The sequence below is a fragment of the Vipera berus genome (genome assembly GCF_964194415.1).
Source record: "Vipera berus genome assembly, chromosome: 1".
NCBI lineage: Eukaryota > Metazoa > Chordata > Lepidosauria > Squamata > Viperidae > Vipera > Vipera berus.
This window is the reverse complement of record NC_138202.1, coordinates 105,136,222-105,159,003: the sequence shown is the minus strand read 5'-3', so window position 1 is coordinate 105,159,003 and position 22,782 is coordinate 105,136,222. Positions and strand designations below refer to the sequence as shown.

Here is a 22,782-nt window from a genome sequence, read left to right as displayed (position 1 = left end):
CAGCCAAAATAGTTAATAGAATCCTTGGTTGTATAAACAGGCATAGAATCAAAATCATGTGAAGTATTAGTACTGCTATATAAAGCCTTAGTAAGATCACACCTGGAATAATGCATCCAGTTTTGGCCACATCACAAAAAAGATGTTGAGACTTTAGAAAAAGTGCAAAGAAGAGCAACTAAGATGATGAAAGGCCTGGAGACCAAAACATTTGAAGAACAGTTGCAGAATTTGGATTTGGCTAGTCTAGAGAAAAGAAGGACTAGGGAGGACATGATATCAGTATTCCAGTATTTGAGAGATTACCACAAAGAGGAGGGAGTCAACTTATTTTCCAAAGCACCAGAGGTCAGGAAAAGAAACAATGGAATCTAATCAAGGAGAGAAGCAACCTGGAATTAAGGAGAAACTTCCTAAGAGTGAGGACAATTAACCAGTAGAACGGCTTGCTGTCAGAAGTTGTGGGTGCTTCATCACTGGAGGTTTTTAAGAGACTGGACAGTCACTTGTCTGAAATGGTATAGGGTCTCCTGCTTGAGCAGGTGGTTGGACTAGAAGACCTCCAAAGTCCCTTCCAGCTCTATTCTGACTGAAGTTTAATACTTGGTTGATTACACAGACATGCCCATGTTGGTTTCTTGGAAAATGTATTGAAATTGTTTGTTGTTGTGTTAGTCTGGAATGTTTTTTTTTAAAAAAAAATCCCTATAAGTGATTCTTGGGTATGCAATAAAGGCAGAAACATCTTCCAAGAGTTGTGTTTCAATTGTTCTCACAAGCAAGGGGGAAGGGAAAGGACCAAGTTTGAAAACGGGCTAAATCTAAGGATGCAGAGAAAGAAAAATCACCCACCAAATCCTGAGAGGAAAGATAGTTGAATAGAGGCTCAACAATGTTACCAGCTCCTCCATTGGAAGTCCTCCTTTCTTACCTTTCCTGATCACCTGAACCCAGAGTAGTTACTGCTAAGGGAGTTGAGAAGATTTTTAAAAGCCACAGTCAACAGGCTTTTCCTACTTTATTTGATGTAAAAAAAAAAACCAAGTACAAAAGTAAAAACCTTCGAATTGACCTAGATTCCAGGTGCTTGCCACCATATAGTTTTCCTTGGCAGCTTTACGGCTTACCACTTGCCTTTTTTCCTGGGAGGATTTTTTTTTTAAAAATTCCAGGTGATTTCCCCCCCCCCATCCTCATCCAGATATTTTTTATTTATTTTTATTTTAATTCCATTTATATCCCGCCCTTCTCCGAAGACTCAGGGCGGCTTACAAGCTTAGCAGTAGCCTTCATTCTATGTATATGCCTGCTTATTAGGGCTTTCACACACACACCCCAAGCGGCATGATTACAAAGTCAGCTTAATTGCCCCCAACAATCTGGGTCCTCATTTTACCTACCTCGGAAGGATGGAAGGCTGAGTTAACGGGGCCAAGCAACCTCGCATACCTTTTGAAGGCAGTCAAGGTCGGCCGGGCGCCGTCACGAAGCAAGACACGACATTTGAACGGGCCAAACGTGCGATTCGTTCAACCTCCCATCCGTCCTCCGGCAATCTCGGCGCGTCTCCCGTGGTTTCGCTGGCACCGCCACGCCAACCCTGAGGAAGAAGCTGCGCCGAGAAGCCGGCGGAGGGCGCTAATGTCCGCGGGCTGGGGGTGAGAGGGCGGGCCACTCCGGCGCCGCGTCAGAGCCCAAGGACTGATGCGTGCGAGGACGACGCGTCTTCTCCGAGACGGCGACGCTACCATTTCTGGGCACTGCAAGAGGAAGAGCCCCCTCCCTGCCAGAGAAGAGGCTTCCAGGTTCGACCCCGGGTCCTCTCCGACTGCGGGAGGTAGCCAGGTTGGTCGCCCCCGCCCGAGCAGCCCAGGCTCGGCGCCGCTGTTGATGGGTTGGTTCCCAGCCGAGGGGAGGCGGGAACAGAGGGGAAGCTGGAAGGAGGGGAAGTCATCTAGGTCAGGGGTAGGCAACCTCGGCTCTTTTATGACTCATGGACTTCAACTCCCAGAATTCCTGAGCCAGCCATGGCTGGCTCAGGAATTCTGGGAGTTGTAGTCCATGAGTCATAAAAGAGCCGAGGTTGCCTACCCCTGATCTAGGTGGAAAACAAAACTCGGGCCAATCGGTATCGGCCAGCGGACCGGCGGGAAGGCGAAACTGCAGGGGTTAAGGCAGAAACGGGGAAGCCGTCTTTCGGCGCTGGGATTTGGCGCGAGCGGCGGGAGAAGCAAGCAGGTTCTCCGGGGTCTCGTGGCCGGGGGCAATTGGTTTCTGTGAATGGGGCTTTCCTGAGGGCGAGGGCGAGGCCAACCTTTAACTCGATGAAGAGCTCGCTCCCGATTTGTTTTCGTTTCTAGGGAAACGCTGGGGCTTTTAATTCGCCCCAGAAGTTCAAAACAAAACAAAACAAAAAGATTTGTCTTTCCCTCCGCACAGAATTCCTCTGTTTTCCTTTTCTGGTTTTACTTTATATTTGTTTTGTACAGGTAGCCCTTGACTTACAACAGTTCATTTAGTTGACTGTTCAAAGTTACAATGGCCCTGAAAAAAGTGACTGATGACCGGTTTTTTGCACTTACGATCTTTATAGCATCCCCGTTGCCATGATCATATGATCAAAATTCAGATGCTTGGCAACTGACTCATACTTATGACCATTGCTGTGTCCCGAGGTCATGTGATCACCTTTTGCAACCTTTTGACAAGCAAAATCAATGGGGAAGCCAGATTCACTTAACAGCTGGGTTATTAACATCTACTGAGGTGAATCACTTAAGAACTGGTAAGAAAGGTCATAAAATGGGGCATAATTCACTTAACAAATGTCTCACTTAACAAATTTTGGGCTCATTTATGGTCATATGTCAAGGGCTACCTATAATTAGTTGTATTGAACAGCCCTAATTTTTTGCTTGGAAACTGGAAACTACTTAGAAAACAATTTCAGGAATTAAAATTCAACGGGACACATATGAATAGGTTTGAACTTCCAGTTACAGAAAACATCTCAGCATATTTCCTCCTATCTTAACAAGTCAATAGACATTATACATCTTCAGCTGGTTTTTTAATGAGTTCTTAGATGCAGTGTGAGTGCATTGTTCTGAAAAGCTACTGTATGAGGCATGTGAGTTTTAACAGGCTTCTCAACAATTAGTTCTGGATATATTTATTTTTAAATCTAGGAGATTATTGGGGATTTTTTTTTCTATTTGGCAGGCAAGTTTTGCAAGGTATTTCTGCAGGAATGAACAGAGAGACAAGTGACAAGTTTTTGCAAAGCATCAAAATGTTTTAAATTGGGCGGGACCATAGATCTCTTCAGTGCAGGAATCTTACTGCTGTGGACTTTTTGGGCTTATCCTTAAGGCAGTTTTCTTTCCAAAATAAAATTTTTGAACTCTTGGTTTTCTACTCTTTTTTTAGGAACCTTTCAATCTATTAATAGGATAACATTGCACAAATATGGACAGAAATCCTTCACCCCCCTCAAGTGATTCAGAGGAAGAAGAAGTGGCTGCTGGAGATTCCATTGGAAATACAGTTTACAGTAAACACTGGCTGATTGGTGTGCTTGAAAAATTAATTGAGGTGCTCTGTATTATCTTCTTTGTGTGTACTTGTTGTATGCTGAATGAGAAACAAATCTTTTCATAGAAGTGTGGCCAGCATAAGGCAGGTTATACATCAGAGTCAGTTTCTTGGGAACAGGTGTTTAATGGCTAATTGAGAAATAGCTTAAATTATCACTCAAGCTTGCAGATTTAGAAGATGTAATTTTATATTAATCGGAGTGTTAAAAATGATACCCAAGGGCCTTCTGTTCAAATTTGAACAAGGTCAGTCAAAAACATGAACAATTTTGTAATGGGAGAAACTGAATGGGAGTTAAATAATTATTAAAATATTCAGTTATTCTGTGATTAATTTAAGATGTATCAGAACAAAGAAAAACCCACAGGGCAGATTCTAAACTAATTCATTGTATTAACAAAATACAGATGCCATAGATAAAAGACAACCATTGTATGCAATTACTGTAATGCTGGTGTAGATATGTTGAACTATTAGGTGATTTCCTATCATGGCACTAATGTTAATGTACATGTAAATTTCAAACACTTCCACCCTGATTAAGAGTGAATGTCAACACTCCAAAGATATGGTAGAGTTTGGGACTTTCCAGATAAGTTCTTAATTTAAACAGTTTCTAGCTTTGAACAAAGAGGGACAGAGTAGCAGAATATGTAAGCTAAGTACACATTAACAAAGTGTCAGCATATCTTGGTTATTTTTAATCCTCAATTAGATTAATTAATTGTATGGCACAGGACCACGAAAGATAATCTGTCATCGTAAAGGTGATAAATATCATGTGATTATCATCATTGGCCAATAGCTTGCCTTCAGTCATGTCAGAAACACCGAGGCGCTTCTAGGTTGAAAGGATGAGCTGGTGACCTCCTTTCATATCCCCAGCAGGAGCTAGAGTGAAAGACGGGAGCTCAACATTGCCCTACGGCAGCACTCGGGTCTTGAACATTGGCTTGCTAACCCCCATCCCAGCATCGTAACCACGTGAACCATCACACTCCTGGCCATTAGCTAAGAGTTATACATGCATACATAGCTACATCGGTAGCTTTATACGTAAAATGTATAAAATGTAAAACAGCAAAATATCACATTGGAATTAAAAAGTTATCTTTTAATAACCTAGGTGGACTCTGGTTGCAATGAATAACATTCCCATAACTGCTACAGTAGTATAATTACAGCATAAATATATTTGTTATGCTTTAGGTAACTGACAATAATTGTTACAATAACTACTTAAGTCTACTGGTAGGTTTTTCAAAGTTGCTTTGTAATTTTTCATATGTGTGTGTGTGTGTGTGTGTATTTACTTTTATTTACTTTACAACTTTGTTAACTCTTAAAAGGATACTTCAAAACTGAACAATGAAGAAGAACAAATGGAACTAGATGAAGAGATGGAGAATGATATTTGCAAAGTATGGGACATGTCAATGGATAAGGTATTAGTTAAAACTAACTTCTTTAGGATATTAAAATAATTTGGGAATACAATTGAGCATATATAGTATTAAGTAGATACTATTAAAACCATGGGAATATTGTGATAGGCTGATAGTCATAAATTAAAGATTTCTGAAAGATATTTTTTTGCAGAAGGGGGTATCTTTTTCAAGCAAAAACATCTTTATTTTTATATACATCTATACATCTACATATATCTGTCTGTCTATCTATCTAACTATATCTGAGGAAAACCTCAGAAAAGTTTCAGTTGGAAATATATAGAATTACTTTTTAGAATTAGTCAGGTATCTTCAAATTGTCTTCAGTTTCTACATATACAAATACTCACTGTCTTGGCCTGTTTTTAATTACTAATAACTAGTAATTCTTCCAAGAACAATCTTGTAAGATCCTTGACAGGGTCTATTTTCTTAATCTCTTGCCATTCTTCTGTATCTCTCAAACTTTTCAGGTACAATAATTTTTTGTAGGCTGTTTCCTCCTTCTTTCATATGCCAAAACTCTATGAGCTTGTGGTTTCTAATCTGCCTTTACTTGTTTCTCTTTGTAACTGCCTCCATACTTTCGTTTGAAAACATATATTTTCTGTTTGTTTTTTGTTATGTTATTTCCAGCTTTCATATACTTCCCTTAGAACAGAGGTCCCCAACCTTTTGGGCACCAGGGACCAGTTACGTGGAGAGAGGTTTTTCCATGGACCGGAGGGGGCGAGTTTTGTGTGCTGCCTGCATCCCATGGATGGGGCTTTGCTTGTTTGTGCGGATCAGTTGCTGGCATGCCATGGCCTGGTACCAGTCCACGGATCGTGGGCTGGGGACCCCTGCCTTAGAACCAAACAGGCCATAGCTTTCACTGTTCTGAAATATCTTTTTCCATCATGATTTTGCCTATGTTTGTCACTATCTTCCTGGTATTAGATTTTTTATTTATCTAGCATACTGCCTGTTTTCACTTTATCACTGTCAACAGCAAGTTCACCTAGCATGCAAGATGACATTATCTCCATCTTACATAAGATATTTCATATTCCATTTTTAACTTTCAAAAACAACTTTAAAAGTCTTTTTATTTGGTTAAGAAAATGTTACCCTCTGTGGATCTCAATTTGTCAATCTCCAGTATAGTTTTCAGCGGTAAGTTCTTCTAATTTTCCATTCTTGTAATATATTTGTAATAAAATTTGTGAAGAAGAATCAGTTTTCTTATGCCATTTCATCTGACCATGTTTTACCTTCTAAGAATCTACATGATCTTTGGCTGTGGTCAATGAAGTAAAATTTCTTCTTGTATTTTCATGCTTGGCATTATCCATCTCAGTTTGGGTCCCTCGGAAACCCACCTATTTATCTGGCATTTCTGTATCTGGGTTGCTGTACTTTTCTTTGTAACATTTTAAGCAAATTTTTGCTTGTAAGAGACAGGGATTCTCAAAATATGGATCTCATTTTTCTTTTATACCTGATCAGGTTTGTATAGGCAGAGGTGGAACATGGTCAAATCTTTTTCTGTGCTTTGTTACTCATTTTACTTGTCCAAGTTGAATAATTAAGAATCTCTGTGATATACACTTTAAAATGTAATTATTAAAAGTGAGTGGTATTTTTTAGTTGTATATTTATTGCTTCTTCATCCTGACCCCTGTAAACACTTATTCACAATTTTCTACCCAGATTTATTGTTATATGGGGTAGCAGTAGAAACTTTGGCATAGATTACGTTTATTAAAATCTGTGTAAAGTTCCTCACATTGATCTTATTTTCTCTTGTGTTCTCCATACCATATCTTAAATTAAGCACTGAAGAGTTTTGTTGATATACTTCTTCCAAAAGAAATAACCTGTCTTGTACTAACTGTTAACTAATATTTTGATCATCTGTATATAACAGGGGTAGGCAACCTTGGCTCTTTTATGACTCGTGGACTTCAACTCCCAGAATTCCTGAGCCAGCATGGCTCAGCTTGGAAACCTCTCCCTTTCCCCCCAGCGTGGCTGGCTCAGGAATTCTGGGAGTTGAAGTCCACGAGTCATAAAGCGGCCTAGGCCTAGGCCAGGGATAGGCAACCTTGGCTCTTTTATGACTCGTGGACTTCAACTCCCAGAATTCCTGAGCCAGCACGGCTCAGCTTGGAAACCTCTCCCTTTCCTCTCAGCATGGCTGGCTCAGGAATTCTGGGAGTTGAAGTCCGCGAGTCATAAAAGAGCCAAGGTTGCCTATCCCTGGTATATAATCAACTGGTCTTCTGAATAAATGAGAGAAAGAATGTATGTAATATCATCCATATTACTGTCTTAAGATCCTGTGTTGCCAAGTACCATTCAGAGGAGGTAACATCAATATAAGTTCAAACTTTAAGTAAAAAAATTACTTGCAGTGGTGCTAGCAGAAAAGTTTTGCAGTATATGTAACTCCAAAATGAATTTTTAAAAATTATGCTATTCCTCACCAATCAGCTTTGTTTCACTGTACATCAATAATCAAAATTTCTTGCTTTCAGGATGTTGCTTTATTTTTACAAGAGTTTAAAGCCCCTGACATATTTATGGTTTTTCTTGCAAAGTCCAAGTGTCCTCGACTTACTGTAAGTTCTATTATGAATCTTTGTTTATTACTTATGCGTTGAGTTTTGGACCATAAAATTAGGCAGTTGAATAAAAGCACAAACAGCAAATAAAAATACAATGTTAAAAAAGTAGGAGAAAGCCATTAAATACAAGTAATCCTGGACTTACGACTACAGTTGGGCCCAAACTTTGTGTTACTGAGCGAAATAGTTGTTAAGTGAGTTTTGTGCCACTTTATGACCTTTCTGGCCACAGTTGTTAAGGGAATCACTGTAGTTGTTAAGTTAGTAGTACAGTTGTTAAACGAATTTGGCTTGTGAAAAGGACGCAGGAGGTGGTCACACGACCCTGGGACACAGCAACATTCATAAATATGAACCAGTTGCCAAGCGCCTGAATTTTGATTGCGTGACTATGGGGATGCCGCAGCCGACAGGAGAAAAACTTGTCATAAGCCACTGAAAAGTGCTGTTGCAACTTTGAATGGTCACTAAGCAAACTGTTGTAAGTTGAGGACTATCTGTAAACAATTGACTAAATATTTCTGAGTTGTTAGCATCTTGTTATTCATCCATATACTTCTATGGTTTTCTAACTATTTTATCACTGGTGATAGCAGTACTTTGCAACGTCAGCAGCTTTAAGATCTGCGGACTTAGCAACAGCATGAGGACTCTGGGACGTTCACAGGTCTTAATGTTGCTAATCTTGAGAAACAGTACAGGTTTTTTTTTCTTGTGCCATATCTGTTATCGGACGTTATTATTATTATTATTATTATTATTATTATTATTATTATTATTATTATTATTATTATTATTATTATTATTATTATTTATTATTATTATTTAATTTGTATACCGCCCTTCTCCCGAAGGACTCAGGGCGGTTAACAGGGCATATATAAATAAGAATACAAAAATTAAAAAGAAATTAAACAATGCCCAATTAAAATTACAATAACAATAAAAACAGTAAAAACCCATTAAAAAACCCTAATGTTCCCCATCAGGCCAGACCAGCTAGTTCAAATAAGTGGGTCTTCAGCCCGCGCCGGAAGGAGCGAAGGTCCGATGCCATCCGGAGCTCAACCGGCAGTTGGTTCCATAATGCCGGAGCGCCCACAGAGAAGGCCCTCCCCCTGGGGGCCACCAGCCGACATTCCCTGACCGGAGGCACCCTGAGGAGGCCCTCTCTGTGGGCACGCACAGGGCGGAGGGGAGTTGACGCCGGCAGCAGGTGGTCCTCGAGGTACCCCGGACCCATGCCATGTAAGGACTTGAAGATCATAACCAAAACCTTGAACCTCAGCAGCCGCAGGAAAAAGTGCTGCTGAGTTTTGTCCAAATAGAATCACAGAACTGTGTACAGGCAGTCCTTGACTTCTGTGCATGTATTTAAGAAATGTTAACTGACCTATCCTGATTGGCCATGACTTGGCATAACTAAGGTTTTGAATAAGCTGGATATGACTTCCAAAATTATTGTTGTTTTTAACCATTTAGTTGTCTCTAACTCTTGGTGACTTTATAGGCAAGTGCTGTCCATAATACCCTGTCCAACACAGCTTCTTTCAATTGTGTGTTCAACTTAGCATCAGATTTGATGTTATCAAGCCAGCTTGTTCTATGCTTGTCCCCTCCCTCTTTGTCATATAATAAAAATGTAAACTTTGGGAGAGTTTAAACAGAGGTGGAACCATCTCACACTGTTACCAAGGGATTAATTGATTTGTTAGATTTATTGCACCTTTCCTTTAGGAGCTCAAGGCAATATATGCAGCACTTCCTCCCCTGCTTTTCCCCTATAAGATAATGCAGCTTGTAGAAAATGTCAATATATACACCCCAAAATGTCATATTGTGCAAAGGCAATCAGTATGAGAAATCTATTGCGTAATAAATATGTTATTAAACCTTATTAAAGTATCTGGCTGTTTGCTGAGGAAAGAAAAATGAGAGCGTAGAGAATTAGATTTCTGTTTCAATTGATTCTGCATATATTGAAAACACACCTAAGCATATATTTCCTTGATAATGTTTACCTTAGTGTATACATAACTTTATGTTAACTTAATATATTTTGTATTGCAGGAAATCTGTGTAGGTATTCTGGGAAATATGGCCTGCTGCCGAGATATATGCATATCTATTAGTAGAGATGAGAACCTGGGGTAAGTTTTTGTTTCATGATTTTCAGACTCCAGTTTTAGTTCCTTTTCCTACTAAAAACACCATTTAGCACCCACTGATTTTTAATCGAATGAAAGAAGAAATATACTTGATGCTAATGTTAGTAAGGTTAGTAATGTTTCTCAAGGAGGAAAATACAGGAAACAGTGTCAAGTCCAAAAGTAAGAATAAAAAAGAATATTGGGGAAAAAATGACTTTATACATATGTATTAGCAAACATTATCAAGGACAAGATTTTTTTTTGCCTGCTACATTAGCTGGATCTATATCTTTATTGCCGTCTAATTCATCCAGTTGTTTTAACTTTCATGTTCCTTCCCCCACCCTATCTCTTTTCTCACTTCCATTAATTCTTTCTTTATCCTTTCAGCTGTAAGAACTGCAGTAGCAGAGTCTTAATGTAGTGTGAATAGAATCTTACTAAGGATAGCCTAAACCTTGGAGATGCCCAGATAAAATATTCGATTCCTCTTTTAAAAGATAAAGCCTCCTATTGCAAGCATGTAATCAAATTGCTTTTTTTATTTTAAAAGAGCTATATTGTATGGATGCCAAGGATTGCTCTTCCAAAACTCATTGCTGGTGATAGAAGGCAACCGGATGTTAAATCTGTTATCTCCTAGCCATTTTCCCACTGCTAGTTTAACTCATTCATCCTTGTGTCAGCAAAAACACTGCTGCTGTAAATTGAATTGTTGGCTCCGTGTTGGTTCTGTAATGACTTGGTACCAAATTATGTTGTGCTTGTTCATTGATGTGCTGTTATACCCTCTCTCATGGTGTTATTCTGGCAGAAAATATAGCCATACTGGTAGTCCATATTTAGCAACTGCCTCGTTTAGCAACCATTGTGCATATGACAGTGATGAAAAAGTAACTATGACAATCCTCACATTTATGACCTTCACAGGTCTGTAAGTAAAAGGAAAACTGAAGTAAGATCATAAGCTCAGTCATGATTTCAATTAGCACCCGTTTTGCTTAATGGCCAAATTGCCAGTCCCAATTGTCACTAAACTATGATTATGACCTATGACTTACTACTTGCTGTTTATATGTACACTGTGAGCTTATGCACTGGAGACAAATTCCTTGTGTGTCCAATCATACTTGGCCAATAAAGAATCTTATCTTATTCTATTCTATTCTATTCTATTCTATTCTATTCTATTCTATTCTATTCTATTCTATTCTATTCTATTCTATTCTATTCTATTCTATTCTATTCTATTCTATTCTATTCTATTCTAAATGAGATCTACCTGTATTCCTGTTTCAGTGTCTTATATAACATCTCTTATGTTATGGAAAACAGGACAGTGTGATTGCTGTTGAATTATTAATTAGTAGAAGGAATAAATCTTACTGTTTCCTCCTGAATGACTTTGTTACAGGTTTTATTAGAAATGTTGCAAGCATATTTGTGTAGAACCAGGTACTTGGACTGATGTGGTAGATCATTCTCTCTGAATTATTCAATAAATCAAGTATGTATTAATGAAATATGTATGCTCCTCCAATCAATGCCATCAAACCAGGAATAAAAAGTAGTGTCCTGCAGCAGCCGTCCCCAACCTTTCCAGCTTGGTTGCCCAGTGCGGGGGGGGGGGGAGAGATGATGGTTCTGTGTGAGTGGCAGGCGTGTACACAAGCGGGCGCAGCTCCACATGTGCAAGTGGCGGGTGCGAACACAAGTAGGGCTGCACGCGTGTGCTTACCCGCTGTTTGTGTGACCCTCTTTCCAACCAGCTGGAGCCCAGAAGTGGGATGTAGCCTGGGGGTACCCCTGCCCTACAGCATCAGGTGCATCTCACTCAGCATGAGCAATAATAAATAAAAAGTGATAGTCTAAAAACACCTGTTGGCATTAACTTTCAAAGACCTATTTAAAAAGAACAGTTTTAAGCATTCTTCTATAGATTAAACAAAAAGGCGGTATGTGCACATTGGAACTAGACTTGAAAAAAATCTGTCTTCGGTAGTCTGTATGGGAAATCTTCCACTTATGACTGTAATGGAACAAAGAATTTTAGTCATGACAGTTGTAACCCAAGGTATGCACATGACCTTGCTTGATTTTATGACTTTTTTGTGGAAGTCATTAAGTGAATCCCTGTATTCCTTTGGAATTTCCCCCCCCCCCCCGTAAACCTGGCGCAAAGACTGGAAACTGGCAAAAAGTGTCACAAATCGCAGTCATGTGGAATTCTGCAACTGGCCGTAGAAGTGAGCTAGTTGCCAAGTGTCAAAAATATATTTATGTAACTTTGGGTTGTGTGCATGTTAATTCTGGAACTGAGTCATAAATAGCTTTTGGGGGGAGGGTCTGTCATAACTTTGAACAATCGCTAAGAGAGGACTACCTATAGCAGGCATGTCAAACTCGCAATGTCATGTGACGTCGCACGACGTATCGCAACTTTTTCCCCATTGCCAGCAATGGGGTGGGCGCGGTTTCGTCGTGATGCATCTGGCCTGTGGGCCGGTAGTTTGACATGCCTGACCTATAGTAAAACATTCTCCGATACTGGCAACTTTATTTTGGCAACTCTAAATAGTAAGGATGAAAAGGCTCAGGAAACATTGACATATGTCTGAGTAAAGACATAGAAACTAATGTTTGTCTCATTTTGTATGCTGCTTAACCGATATTTAATCTCTCCAGACAAATAGTGCTTCATCGTTTATGTGATTCTGATTCCCCAACTTTGCTTGAAACAAGCAGGTAAGCATGGCTTTTTTGTCTGTTGGTTTGTTTCTGAGTGATTAAAATTACATTTAGCATAAGATACAATGGTAAGCTAGAATGATAGAATTCTGATTTACCTGGAAATAGTCATGATGTTTGTGTATACTGTACACAAACCTGTGGCTTGTATGTTTGTAGTTTGTAAATGCTAAATGCTTGTAGCTTCTCTTGCAGTGAAATGCATTTCTCTGTTCTGGTCAACTCTCTGTATATTTGTTGTATACAAACCAAGATTTCTGTTTAATTCATTCAATTTTCCCCCAGATCAGAAGCCAGGCATGCCTGTTTTGCTTGTAAAGATAAACCACTGATGGAATTATTGCTTGATTATAATTATAAACGAGCCAGGTGTAAATGAGGCCATTTTCTAATGCTCTAATGTTCTAAAAGGGACGCGGTGGCTCAGTGGGTTAGGACGCTGAGCTTGTCAATCAGAAAGTCGGCAGTTTGGCAGGTCGAATCCCGAGTGCCGTGTAACAGAGTGAGCGCCTGTTACTCGTCCCAGCTTCTGCCAACCTAGCAGTTCGCAAGCACGTAAAAATGCAAGTAGAAAAATAGGGACCACTACGGTGGGAAGGTAACAGCGTTCCGTGCACCTTTGGCGTCTAGTCATGCCGGCCACATGACCACGGAGACGTCCTCGGACAAGCGCTGGCTCTTTGGCTTTGAAACGGAGATGAGCACCGGCCCCTAGAATCGGAAACGACTAGCACGCATGTGCGGGGGAACCACTACCATTACCATTAATGTTCTAAAGTCAGTAAAATAAAGTACTAGAATGTTTACTTAGTGCATTTTTATCTTCTTTTATTACAACTATTGTCTCCAAAAGCTGCTCATATCAGTTTTAAAACTGATTAAGCTGACAGTCCAAATAAGTGGAGGCCAAAAGGAGGACCAGTTCTTTAAAACTATAAAGATGATGAGCAATATATACTGGCTTATATATTCCATTCGTCATAGGTTGATCTTCCTTTTCTAGAGGACTTCCTTAAGTGGCTATTTTTGCTCCTTATCTTTTTTGGACAATATATAGGATTAGAATTATTATTCTGATAACAGGGACAATAGGATGCTTCTAATCTTTCCAAACCCTGGGAATTGTCATGGATACCTGCATATTCTGGCTAGCAAAAAGGCTAAAATAAGGAATCTAGTTGATCTCCCTTTTAGAATTTAGAACATTTAGAATTCTTTTGGCCAAGTGTGGTTGGACACACAGGAATTTGTTTCCGGTGCACAAGCTCTCAGTGTACATACAAGTAATAGTGATAATCATGATCATACATAACATGAAAATACATTCATCATAAATCGTGAAATACAACTCTTCATCATAAATCATAAGATGTAAGACTTAGTGTGATAGTCATAGAGTACTAGCTAAGCAAACAACATAAATCATACTAGGGTTTCAAAAAAAACTATAAATTGTAAGATACAAGCAGCAAAATTATAGTCATAAGAAGATAAGGATAGGTAATAAGAAAGATGAGGAGTATCATAGTAATACAGCTTTACTAAACATTTTGACAGTGTTGTAGGAATTAGTTGTTAAGCAGAGCGAGGGCACAGGGAAAAAACTGTCCTTATGTCTAGTTGCTCTGGTTTGCAATGCCCTATAGGATTTCACACATCATTTATTTAATTTTAATTGTATATCTAATCAACATAAAGGTAAAGGTTCCCCCGCACACGCGTGCTAGTCGTTTCCGACTCTAGGGGCCGGTGCTCATCTCCGTTTCAAAGCCGAAGAGCCAGCGCTTGTCCGAGGACGTCTCCGTGATCATGTGGCCGGCATGACTAGACGCCAAAGGCGCACGGAACGCTGTTACCTTCCCACCGTAGTGGTCCCTATTTTTCTACTTGCATTTTTTACGTGCTTTCGAACTGCTAGGTTGGCAGAAGTTGGGATGAGTAACAGGCGCTCACTCTGTTATGCGGCACTCGGTATTCGACCTGCCAAACTGCCGACCTTCTGATCGACAAGCTCAGCGTCTTAACGCACTGAGCCACCGCGTCCCTTTTCTAATCAACATATGCCTTGATAAAAACTTAAAGAGTGCAGTCCTATAGAAGTCAACTTAGAAATAGGTTTAATGAGCTCACCTTTAAATGCTTATAGGACTGATATATACATTTGGGCTTTTCAAAAAAAATCTCATATTGTTACATTTCCATTTGTATTTTAGGTTACTGTTGACTTGCCTCTGTCAATCTGGGGTGGCTAATATTTGGGTGGAGAGAATCAAACAAAGTCCGTTTGTCTATAACTGTTTCTGCTTTATCATGTCTAGTTCTACAAATGGTAAGCTGATACATGAATAATGTATTTTATTGCATCAAAGAGCATTTTTTAAAGTAAGGAAAAATGCACAACTTCTAATGTTCTTTGTTTATGGGAATCAAATATTTTTAAATTACTTGTAGGGAAAACTTTGCTCAAAGCATTTCTATTAAGAAATAAAGAATCCACAATACAGCAAAACCATGTGAATCAGTGGAGTAGCTTTCGGTGCCTTATTTTCCTATGGTTATAAAATCTTTGGGTTGTCCATAGCATACTATATTACATGAATATAAAATAGGAATGTGGTTAGACCTTCATAAAGTACTGTTGGCACTTATGTTTACAAACTGAAGGAACAATGTTGTTAGTTGCGAAGTTGTGTCCGACCCATCACGATCCCATGGACAACGTTCCTCCAGGCCTTCCTGTCCTCTACCATCTTCTGGAGTCCCTTTAGGCTCACGCCTACTGCTTCAGTGACTCCATCCAGCCACCTCATTCTCTGTCGTCCCCTTCTTCTCTTGCCCTCAACCTTTCCCAGCATTAGGCTCTTCTCCAGTGAGTCCTTCCTTCTCATTAGGTGGAAGGAACCATAGAAACATCTTTCTTGAGTCTCTAGCAATCCAGGTCTTGGGTAAAACAACCTTCAGCTGTAGATGCCATAAGTAGCACTGATTTTCTGAATTCTTCTAAATATATTTTCAAAGGTAAACATAGGCTAAAAGGGGAAGAGTGCAAGATATGAAAGTATAACATTGTATTAAAGGTAAAGGTTCCCCCGCACATGCATACTAGTCATTTCCAACTCGAGGGGCCGGTGCTCATCTCCGTTTCAAAGCCGAAGAGCCAGCGCTTGTCCGAGGATGTCTCCGTGGTCATGTGGCCAGCATGACTAGACGCCAAAGGCGCACGGAATGCTGTTACCTTCCCACCGTAGTGGTCCCTATTTTTCTACTTGCATTTTTTTTACGTGCTTTCGAACTGCTAGGTTGGCAGAAGCTAACATTAATGTTAACATTAATAATAATAATAATAATAATAATAATAATAATAATAATAATAATAATAATAATAAATAATAATAATAAATAAATGTTAACATTGTATAACATTTCCAATTTAAAAAAGTTGTAGACAGGTGGTACATGCATGCCCTTTCATACTCCAAAGCACATTTTGGTCTTGAAATCCAAAGCGCTGCTGTTATATTATAGCATAACATTAAACTGCTGTTTGGAAATCCACATCCTAATTCTTAACGCTATGCTTTATTGTATCACACCTGCATAGTGAATTGAAAAAAAGAAGTATAAAAGTTAAGAAAAAGGAAAGGAAAAAAATATACAACAAACATTTCTGGGGTGTGTGTATATGTTACTTTTCTGGTTATTTTGTATTTATTTAGCTGAAAATAAAATTATATTTGATTTACCAATATTAGGTAAAGATTCTCGAAGCAGCATACATCCAAATTAATTACTATTAGCTAGTAATATAGTATAGTATGTATACTATATAGCAGTATACTACTAGAGCAAACTAAAATGTTTTATTTTCTGAATGTTGCTTTGTATTTTATGTGGTCTTAATTTAACTGTACTTTAATTTTTTTCAGTGGACTTGCTGGTGAAAGTTGGCGAAGTGGTTGATAAGTTGTTTGATTTGGATGTAGAATTAATGTTAAATTGGATTAAAAAAGGTTCTTGTCCATCAGTGGAACAGCCCACCGATGATTCTCCAGATGATGTTCCTGATTTTAAAATTCTATCTTGTCTGCTTGAAGCTGCAAAACAAGTTTGGTAAGCATCTATCAGTGTGCATACAAGCATAGAAATATAAGGCATGTTTTTTGATATTGGACAAATGTTCAGGTTCATTTTACCCACCTTTTGTAGCAAAAGAACACCAAATCATGTCAATTTTAAAATGGAAATGTTGGAGTTTAACTCTCTTGGATATCACTGAATGGAGTAGCAACATTTCAATAAATATTTGCTTTTTCCCCCCCAACAATATGTCCTCCTTCAACTCTGAGTTTTGTCATATAAATACAGAGGCACACAAATCTTTCTTAATGAATAATTCTAATTAAAATTCATAATGCTTTACCTGCAGCTCAGATAAAAATTCCGAAGGACTTGAGGTTTATATGCATATTCTACAGCTGCTCACTACAGTGGAGGACGGCATTGAAACAATTGGTATGTTTTCTGAAGCGTTTAATAACAAATTGTTTGTAGAGAGTCCTTTAATAAACAATTTTTTTTTCAGAGATTGACCTAATTTTTCCCCTCATCTTTCAGTCAAATCTTCTGATAGAGGAAAGGAAACCTGGAGCTTGCTCTATAATCTCTTTTGCAATGAACTCTGCCAGCCAGATGATCCACCAATTATTGTTCAAGAACAGAAGACCCTGTTGGCTTCTATTTTATCTGTGCTGTCGGCCATTTTCCCTTCACAGACAGATCAGGACAATGTTAAGATGGGAAAGAGTAAGTGTTATATATTACAAAAGTCAAAATTGTGGGGAAAACAATCACAGAATTTCAAAATGGAGTATTTGAAGGATAGCATAGATCAGAGTGGAGTTTGGGTGATGAAAAATTTGCAGGAATACGTTCAAATAAATTTATATGTGAACCATTACTATTGCTATTCACAAGTGGTAAATTTGCCATAGCTTGAGTTCTTCCTTTTTTAATGGTATTAATTCCCTAATATTTCTGATGTTTTGCAAAAAAAGTCATCTTGTAAATAAAATTCATTTTCTTTCTGTCCAATTGATTTTGAATCACTTTGTTCTAAATCCAAGACTGGATTCTGTTTATATCTTGATTATAAATGCTTCAGTTCATTCATCAATATGCTGCTTTGTTCTCTCATGAATGCTTTACTACAATCCCACACTGTTGATTATGAAATCTCCAGCAATAAATTGATTTGTAAGAATCTCTAATTCATGTTGGCACTTCAGTTTACCTGAATTGCAAATATAATAGGCCATTCAGCCTCCACTCTCACTGGTGTGGAACTTCCTCTAGGCAGTCAATGGATTGTGATCTGCCTTAATGAAACTAGCAACTTCCACATCTATAAAATTGATTAATGAACTAGAGACATAGCCCACTGTGTACTTGAGTAAGTTTGGTGAAAGAAATGTCTCTAAAGCGGTGGCCCCCAATCTTTTGGGCACCATGGACCGGTTCCATGGAGAAAGGTTTTTCCACAGACTGAAAGAGGCGTGGTTTTGGATGTCGCCTGCATCCCACGGATGGGGCTTCGCTTGTTTGCATGGCCCAGTTGCTGGCATGCTGTGGACTGGTGTCGGTTCACTGACAGGGGTTGGCGACCCCTGCTCTAAAAGACATCTATTTTTCAAAAGAGGAAAGAATGACATAAAAGGGCCCCATTTTTATTTCCCAATATCTAAAATTTCTCTCTTGCTCTTTCAAAAACTAAAAGAAAAATAGTTTCATAATATTTTATTTATTGTCATTTGTACATAAATTGAAGTTATTGTTAATTTTCCTAAATTCAATTTGAAGTCATAATAGTATAAATTTTCTTCATCTTTAATTTGTTTTTAGAGGTTTTATGATAAATGTTATCTATGGCTATTTATTCCAATTTGTCTAAGCCATAGATTTTTGACTGAAATGATTACATTCTAACAAATTGACATTGTCCTTTTAAATATACAATATTATAAGACATCTGTGCATTTCCTCTAATATTTTTCTTTTTAAATGGACTGTTCTGTATATAAATATTTATGGAAAATATTTTCATTTGATCTATAATGACAGTTATTAGGTTAATTTGTGAAGAAAGAGCTGCTCTTTATTTATCTTTTGTCTCTTCTCAAAGACTCCAAAGTCTACCTATTTTAAAATGTACTTCACTACAAGAATTCTTCTGTGTCCCAAAATACTTTTATTCAGAATTTTATTTATTTATTTGCATTTCAGATCTGGCTCTGATTGACAGCCTGATTAGAGTGTTACAAAATATGGATGAATGTGAGAAGAGATCTGTAGACAGCTTGAAGAAATCCCAAACTAAAGAGTATGAGAAATTGGAAATAGCTGATGAAGATTTCCATTTAATGGTCTTGAAGAACATCTGTTGTGACTTACTCTCCAATATGCTCCAGGCATTATCAGAGGTTAAAACAAAAATCATATAAACTTGAAAATTAAGGGATGGTTTCAGCCCATGTTTTATCACTAGTGTAATAATATCTATAATTTTGAGATGGAAGAATTTATTTTTAGGGTTGTTCATGCTTCAGAAATTATTCAGAGGGATGTTTTGGAATACGTGGGAATTACAAGTATCCACGTATGCATTAAAGGAATTGTATCTTTAATGTATTTATTTGTTTGTTTATATCCTGCCTTTATTATTGTTACAAATAAAGGCAATAAACATACCCGACATATCTTCCTCCTCCTATTCCCCACAACAAGAGACAGAGTAACTGGCCCAAAGTCTCCCAGATGTAGGAGATGATTAGGCTTAGCTGAGGGGGTCGGTGTCAAACACATCATCAGTTTGGACCCTGTAAGAGACCTAAGTCCAGTTTCCTTGAAGTACATTGACAGGTATCTACTACCAATTTGGCTTCACTGGTAGTAGATGAGATTCTTGTATATAAGTAGCATGGAATAAACTCGTAGTGCTTTTGAAGTGTATCCTGGCTTTTTATTTCTTGGGCCTGGCTTTCATGGCTAAAACAGGACTTGAATCATGGTCTCCCACTTTCTAGCTATAAACCTGCTAGAAAATATAAAAATATATGTTATTTATTAAAGCAGCTTACTCCCCCCAAATAAGCATCATACAGATGCTTAAAAAAAGGCCTGGCTGTTTATAATAGAGCTGTATTTGCACTGTTACATCTTCTGAAGTTCTTCCGAATAGTTTTTGAAGCATATATTGTCTTACTAATTTTGGAATTTTCTTCTAGGATGGAAAGGAATGGAACCTATATTTTTATGCATATGAGCATATACACATGAGAAGTGTAGAACACTTTCACCATGTTAAAAACGATGGAAAACTGGCTGGCTTGCATTTTATAATTTGTGCAAGAATCTCACTGGAAAATTCTTACTGTAGACAGACAGTGTCAGTCCTCTGTGGGATGAGTATTTTTTTTAATGAAATACATTGATTTAGTTTGATGGAGGTAACATATGTATCCATCCTTTCGTTTTAAGTGCTCATTTCTCAGCTGTTGTATACAAATACCCTATACAGGACTCTTCAGGCAGTTATGGGGTATTACATTTTTAACACCTTTTCTATAGCCAAGCTGATTCAAAGGTTGATTTATGCACATGAAACACAGTGGGATATTGCATACTTAAGTATTTAATATTTAACATTTAGTAGTCTTCATCTCCAGAATTGTTATTAATATTAAAATGTTTTCTTTGATCACTGGGTTGCCACGACTAACCTTTTTTATTGGAACATACTGTTTATATTTGTCTTTCACTGTTGAGTTACCAACCTTAATAAGGTTTATTAAAAATTCTTTATTCAAACAGCATTTAACTCTTTGCTGGTATTTTTAGGAAAACATATTGGAGGGGCTCAAGCAAGGTCATATAAATGAACAGAAATGCTCTTATGCATTTCAGAATCTCCTTCCATTTTATTCATCTTCGGTATGTATGACTTACGAAGTAAGCAAAAGCTATGTTTGAGATGATTCTTAAATATTGTCAAGGAGAAATATATATGTGGTTTCATCGGGGAAAAAAAGATTTATGTTCAAAAACATGGCTGATAAAATTTCATTGATAGAATAAAAAAATTGGCTCTCTTCTCTTTCCTTTTCCCCTTCCCCTCCCAGCTTTAAATTATACAACCTGTATACTGTACCTTAAAAATTGTTAAGGTGTTGGGCTGGCCCTGGGAAAACCCATATTTGACTCCACCCTCAGCCATGGGAGCAGGTGATTTGGGGCTGTTATAGTCCTTTCTGCTCAAATTACCTCACAGGTAAATTCTAGTAAAATTTCTACAGTGATGCACAGCCTTCAAAGCTTTGTATGTTTTGAATTTGGATCCTAGGCATTCAGATTAGGGGATTTTTTATTGTCACGTTGGTGTGGTAATTTTGTTCTTTGTTGTACACTTCCTCTAGTTCTTCAGAAAAGGGGTTATAAATTTGGTGAAATAAATACAGGTCTTCGACTTACAACGGTTTGTTTAGTGACCCTTCATAGTTGCAATGTCATTGAAAAAAAGTGACTCATGACCATTTTTCACACTTCACAACCATTGCAGCATCCCCACAGGTCGTGCGATCAAAATTCAGATACTTGGCAACCGGCTCGTATTTATGATGGTTGCCGTGTCTCAAGGTCATGTGATTATCTTTTGCAACCTTCTGATAAGCAAAATCAACCAAGAAGCCAGATTCACTTAACAACCATGTTACTAATTTAACAATTGCAGTGATATGCTTAACAACTGTGGCAGGAAAGATTGTAAAATGGGGCCAAATTCACTTAATTGTCTCGCTTAGCAACCCGTAAATTTTGGGCTCACTTGTGGTCATAAGACAAGAGGCTTCCTGTATTATAACCCTGTTTGTTTTGTTTTCTCAACCAAGAAACGCTTTACACAATGCTTTTCCCCACACATTTAATATATGTAAAAGAGCAGCAATGAATAGGTTAGGAAGGAAGTTTTTCCATTGTCACAGAAGTGATATTGACTGGATATTTGGGAAGTTCAAAACCTAGAAAGCTTTGAAGGCGTTTATGTATGTAACTGTAGAAATTATTATTTGATGGACCTGTAAACCAGTGAAGAGTCACCATGAAATTTGGAAACGATCTACATCCTGGTCAAGGTGGTTGGCAAAATAAGTTCATCCTGCTTATCAATTCGCATGTTTTACCTTATTCAACTTGCGATATAGTATATGACAAAATATGCTTTTCTTTTTTTCCAGGTGGAGAGTTTTCTTGAAGTGCTGCATGGAGCAGATCAGACTCTTGCCAACAACTTGAGCAAAAGCTTCCCAAGTTTGAAACTCCAGGCATAGGGGCACGTGTCCGTTTTGCTGCAGGAGACTGTGTATAATTTTGTTTCTCTTTGAAGAAAGCAATGGGTAAAGAATTCCAAGCAAATTGAAACCTATATGAAAATCCTTTTAAAATGGGTGTGATAACAAATGGTCTGAAAAAACAAGTCCCCGGAAGACTTAGCATCTGCAGCTCTGCATTTTTAAAGCGCTGTAGGTGGTGACAAAATGCAACATAATTTTATATGTTAGTAGCTATTGAGGTTGTACTTTTCAGCTAAAAATTAACAAGGCTTCATCTAAGTCTGACAAAGGTGCTCCTTTTCCCATATTAATGATAAAATTAGTTAAGGTTTGTTTTTTATAGAGAATTGGCTTGGTTTGGGTGGTTTATCTTATAGAATTAAAAAAGAAGATTCAAAAAGTTGTATCAAGATGAAGCCTAGTTATAGTAACATCCAAAATTGGAGAGTTTTGTAAGTAATAAAGAAGTATTCTGACCTATGTGACAGATGTCCTGCTTGTGCATTATTTTTGTTAAATGAAATAAACTATAATTCAACTATACTTAAGAAGTGTCACAGGTCTTCTAGTCTCTCTCTCTCTCTCTCTCTCTCTCTCTCTCTCTCTCTCTCTCTCTCTCTCTCTCAGTTTTTGTGTTTGTGTGTGTGTAGCGTGATAAATAATAATAGTAACATAAAAGATGTAAATTTTCTAGACAAGAATAAGGAATTTTAATTTGCTCTGACTAAACCTTACCACGTATGGTTTCTGCCAGAGAAAATAACATGTTTTTAATAAGGGGTTTCCTTATTTTGAGGGAAACTAGACATCCCATGTATTTTAAGAGAGACCAGTGGTCCCGTTTAGCCCA

General features: G+C 38.0%; 1 protein-coding gene across 3 annotated transcripts; it reads left to right on the top strand.

Moving 5' to 3' along the window:
• Positions 1-1,702: 1,702 nt before the first annotated feature.
• SAAL1 (serum amyloid A like 1) lies at positions 1,703-22,475 on the top strand. Of its 3 annotated transcripts, none has more exons than XM_081340822.1 (13): positions 1,703-1,845; positions 3,452-3,594; positions 4,947-5,042; positions 7,565-7,648; positions 9,725-9,804; positions 12,490-12,549; positions 14,766-14,881; positions 16,479-16,662; positions 16,979-17,064; positions 17,167-17,355; positions 18,832-19,028; positions 20,446-20,538; positions 21,837-22,475. In XM_081340822.1, the coding sequence occupies exons 2-13, from the start codon at positions 3,469-3,471 to the stop codon at positions 21,927-21,929; spliced, it is 1,404 nt and encodes a 467-aa protein (XP_081196948.1). In that variant the 5' UTR covers positions 1,703-1,845; positions 3,452-3,468; the 3' UTR covers positions 21,930-22,475. The 3 variants fall into 3 exon arrangements, with proteins under 3 accessions (XP_081196948.1, XP_081196950.1, XP_081196949.1); XM_081340824.1 differs by having other exon boundaries at positions 1,711-1,845; positions 3,430-3,594; XM_081340823.1 differs by lacking the exon at positions 1,703-1,845 and adding an exon at positions 2,612-2,785 and having other exon boundaries at positions 3,430-3,594.
• The last annotated feature ends 307 nt before the right edge of the window (positions 22,476-22,782 follow it).

Excerpts from the sequence above, each read along its gene's own strand:
- SAAL1 (XM_081340822.1), top strand. The coding sequence starts at position 3,469 with ATGGACAGAAATCCTTCACCCCCCTCAAGTGATTCAGAGGAAGAAGAA. Across the intron at positions 7,649-9,724 it reads CCAAGTGTCCTCGACTTACT|GAAATCTGTGTAGGTATTCT; the intron begins GTAAGTTCTATT and ends TTTGTATTGCAG. Across the intron at positions 9,805-12,489 it reads AGTAGAGATGAGAACCTGGG|ACAAATAGTGCTTCATCGTT; the intron begins GTAAGTTTTTGT and ends TAATCTCTCCAG.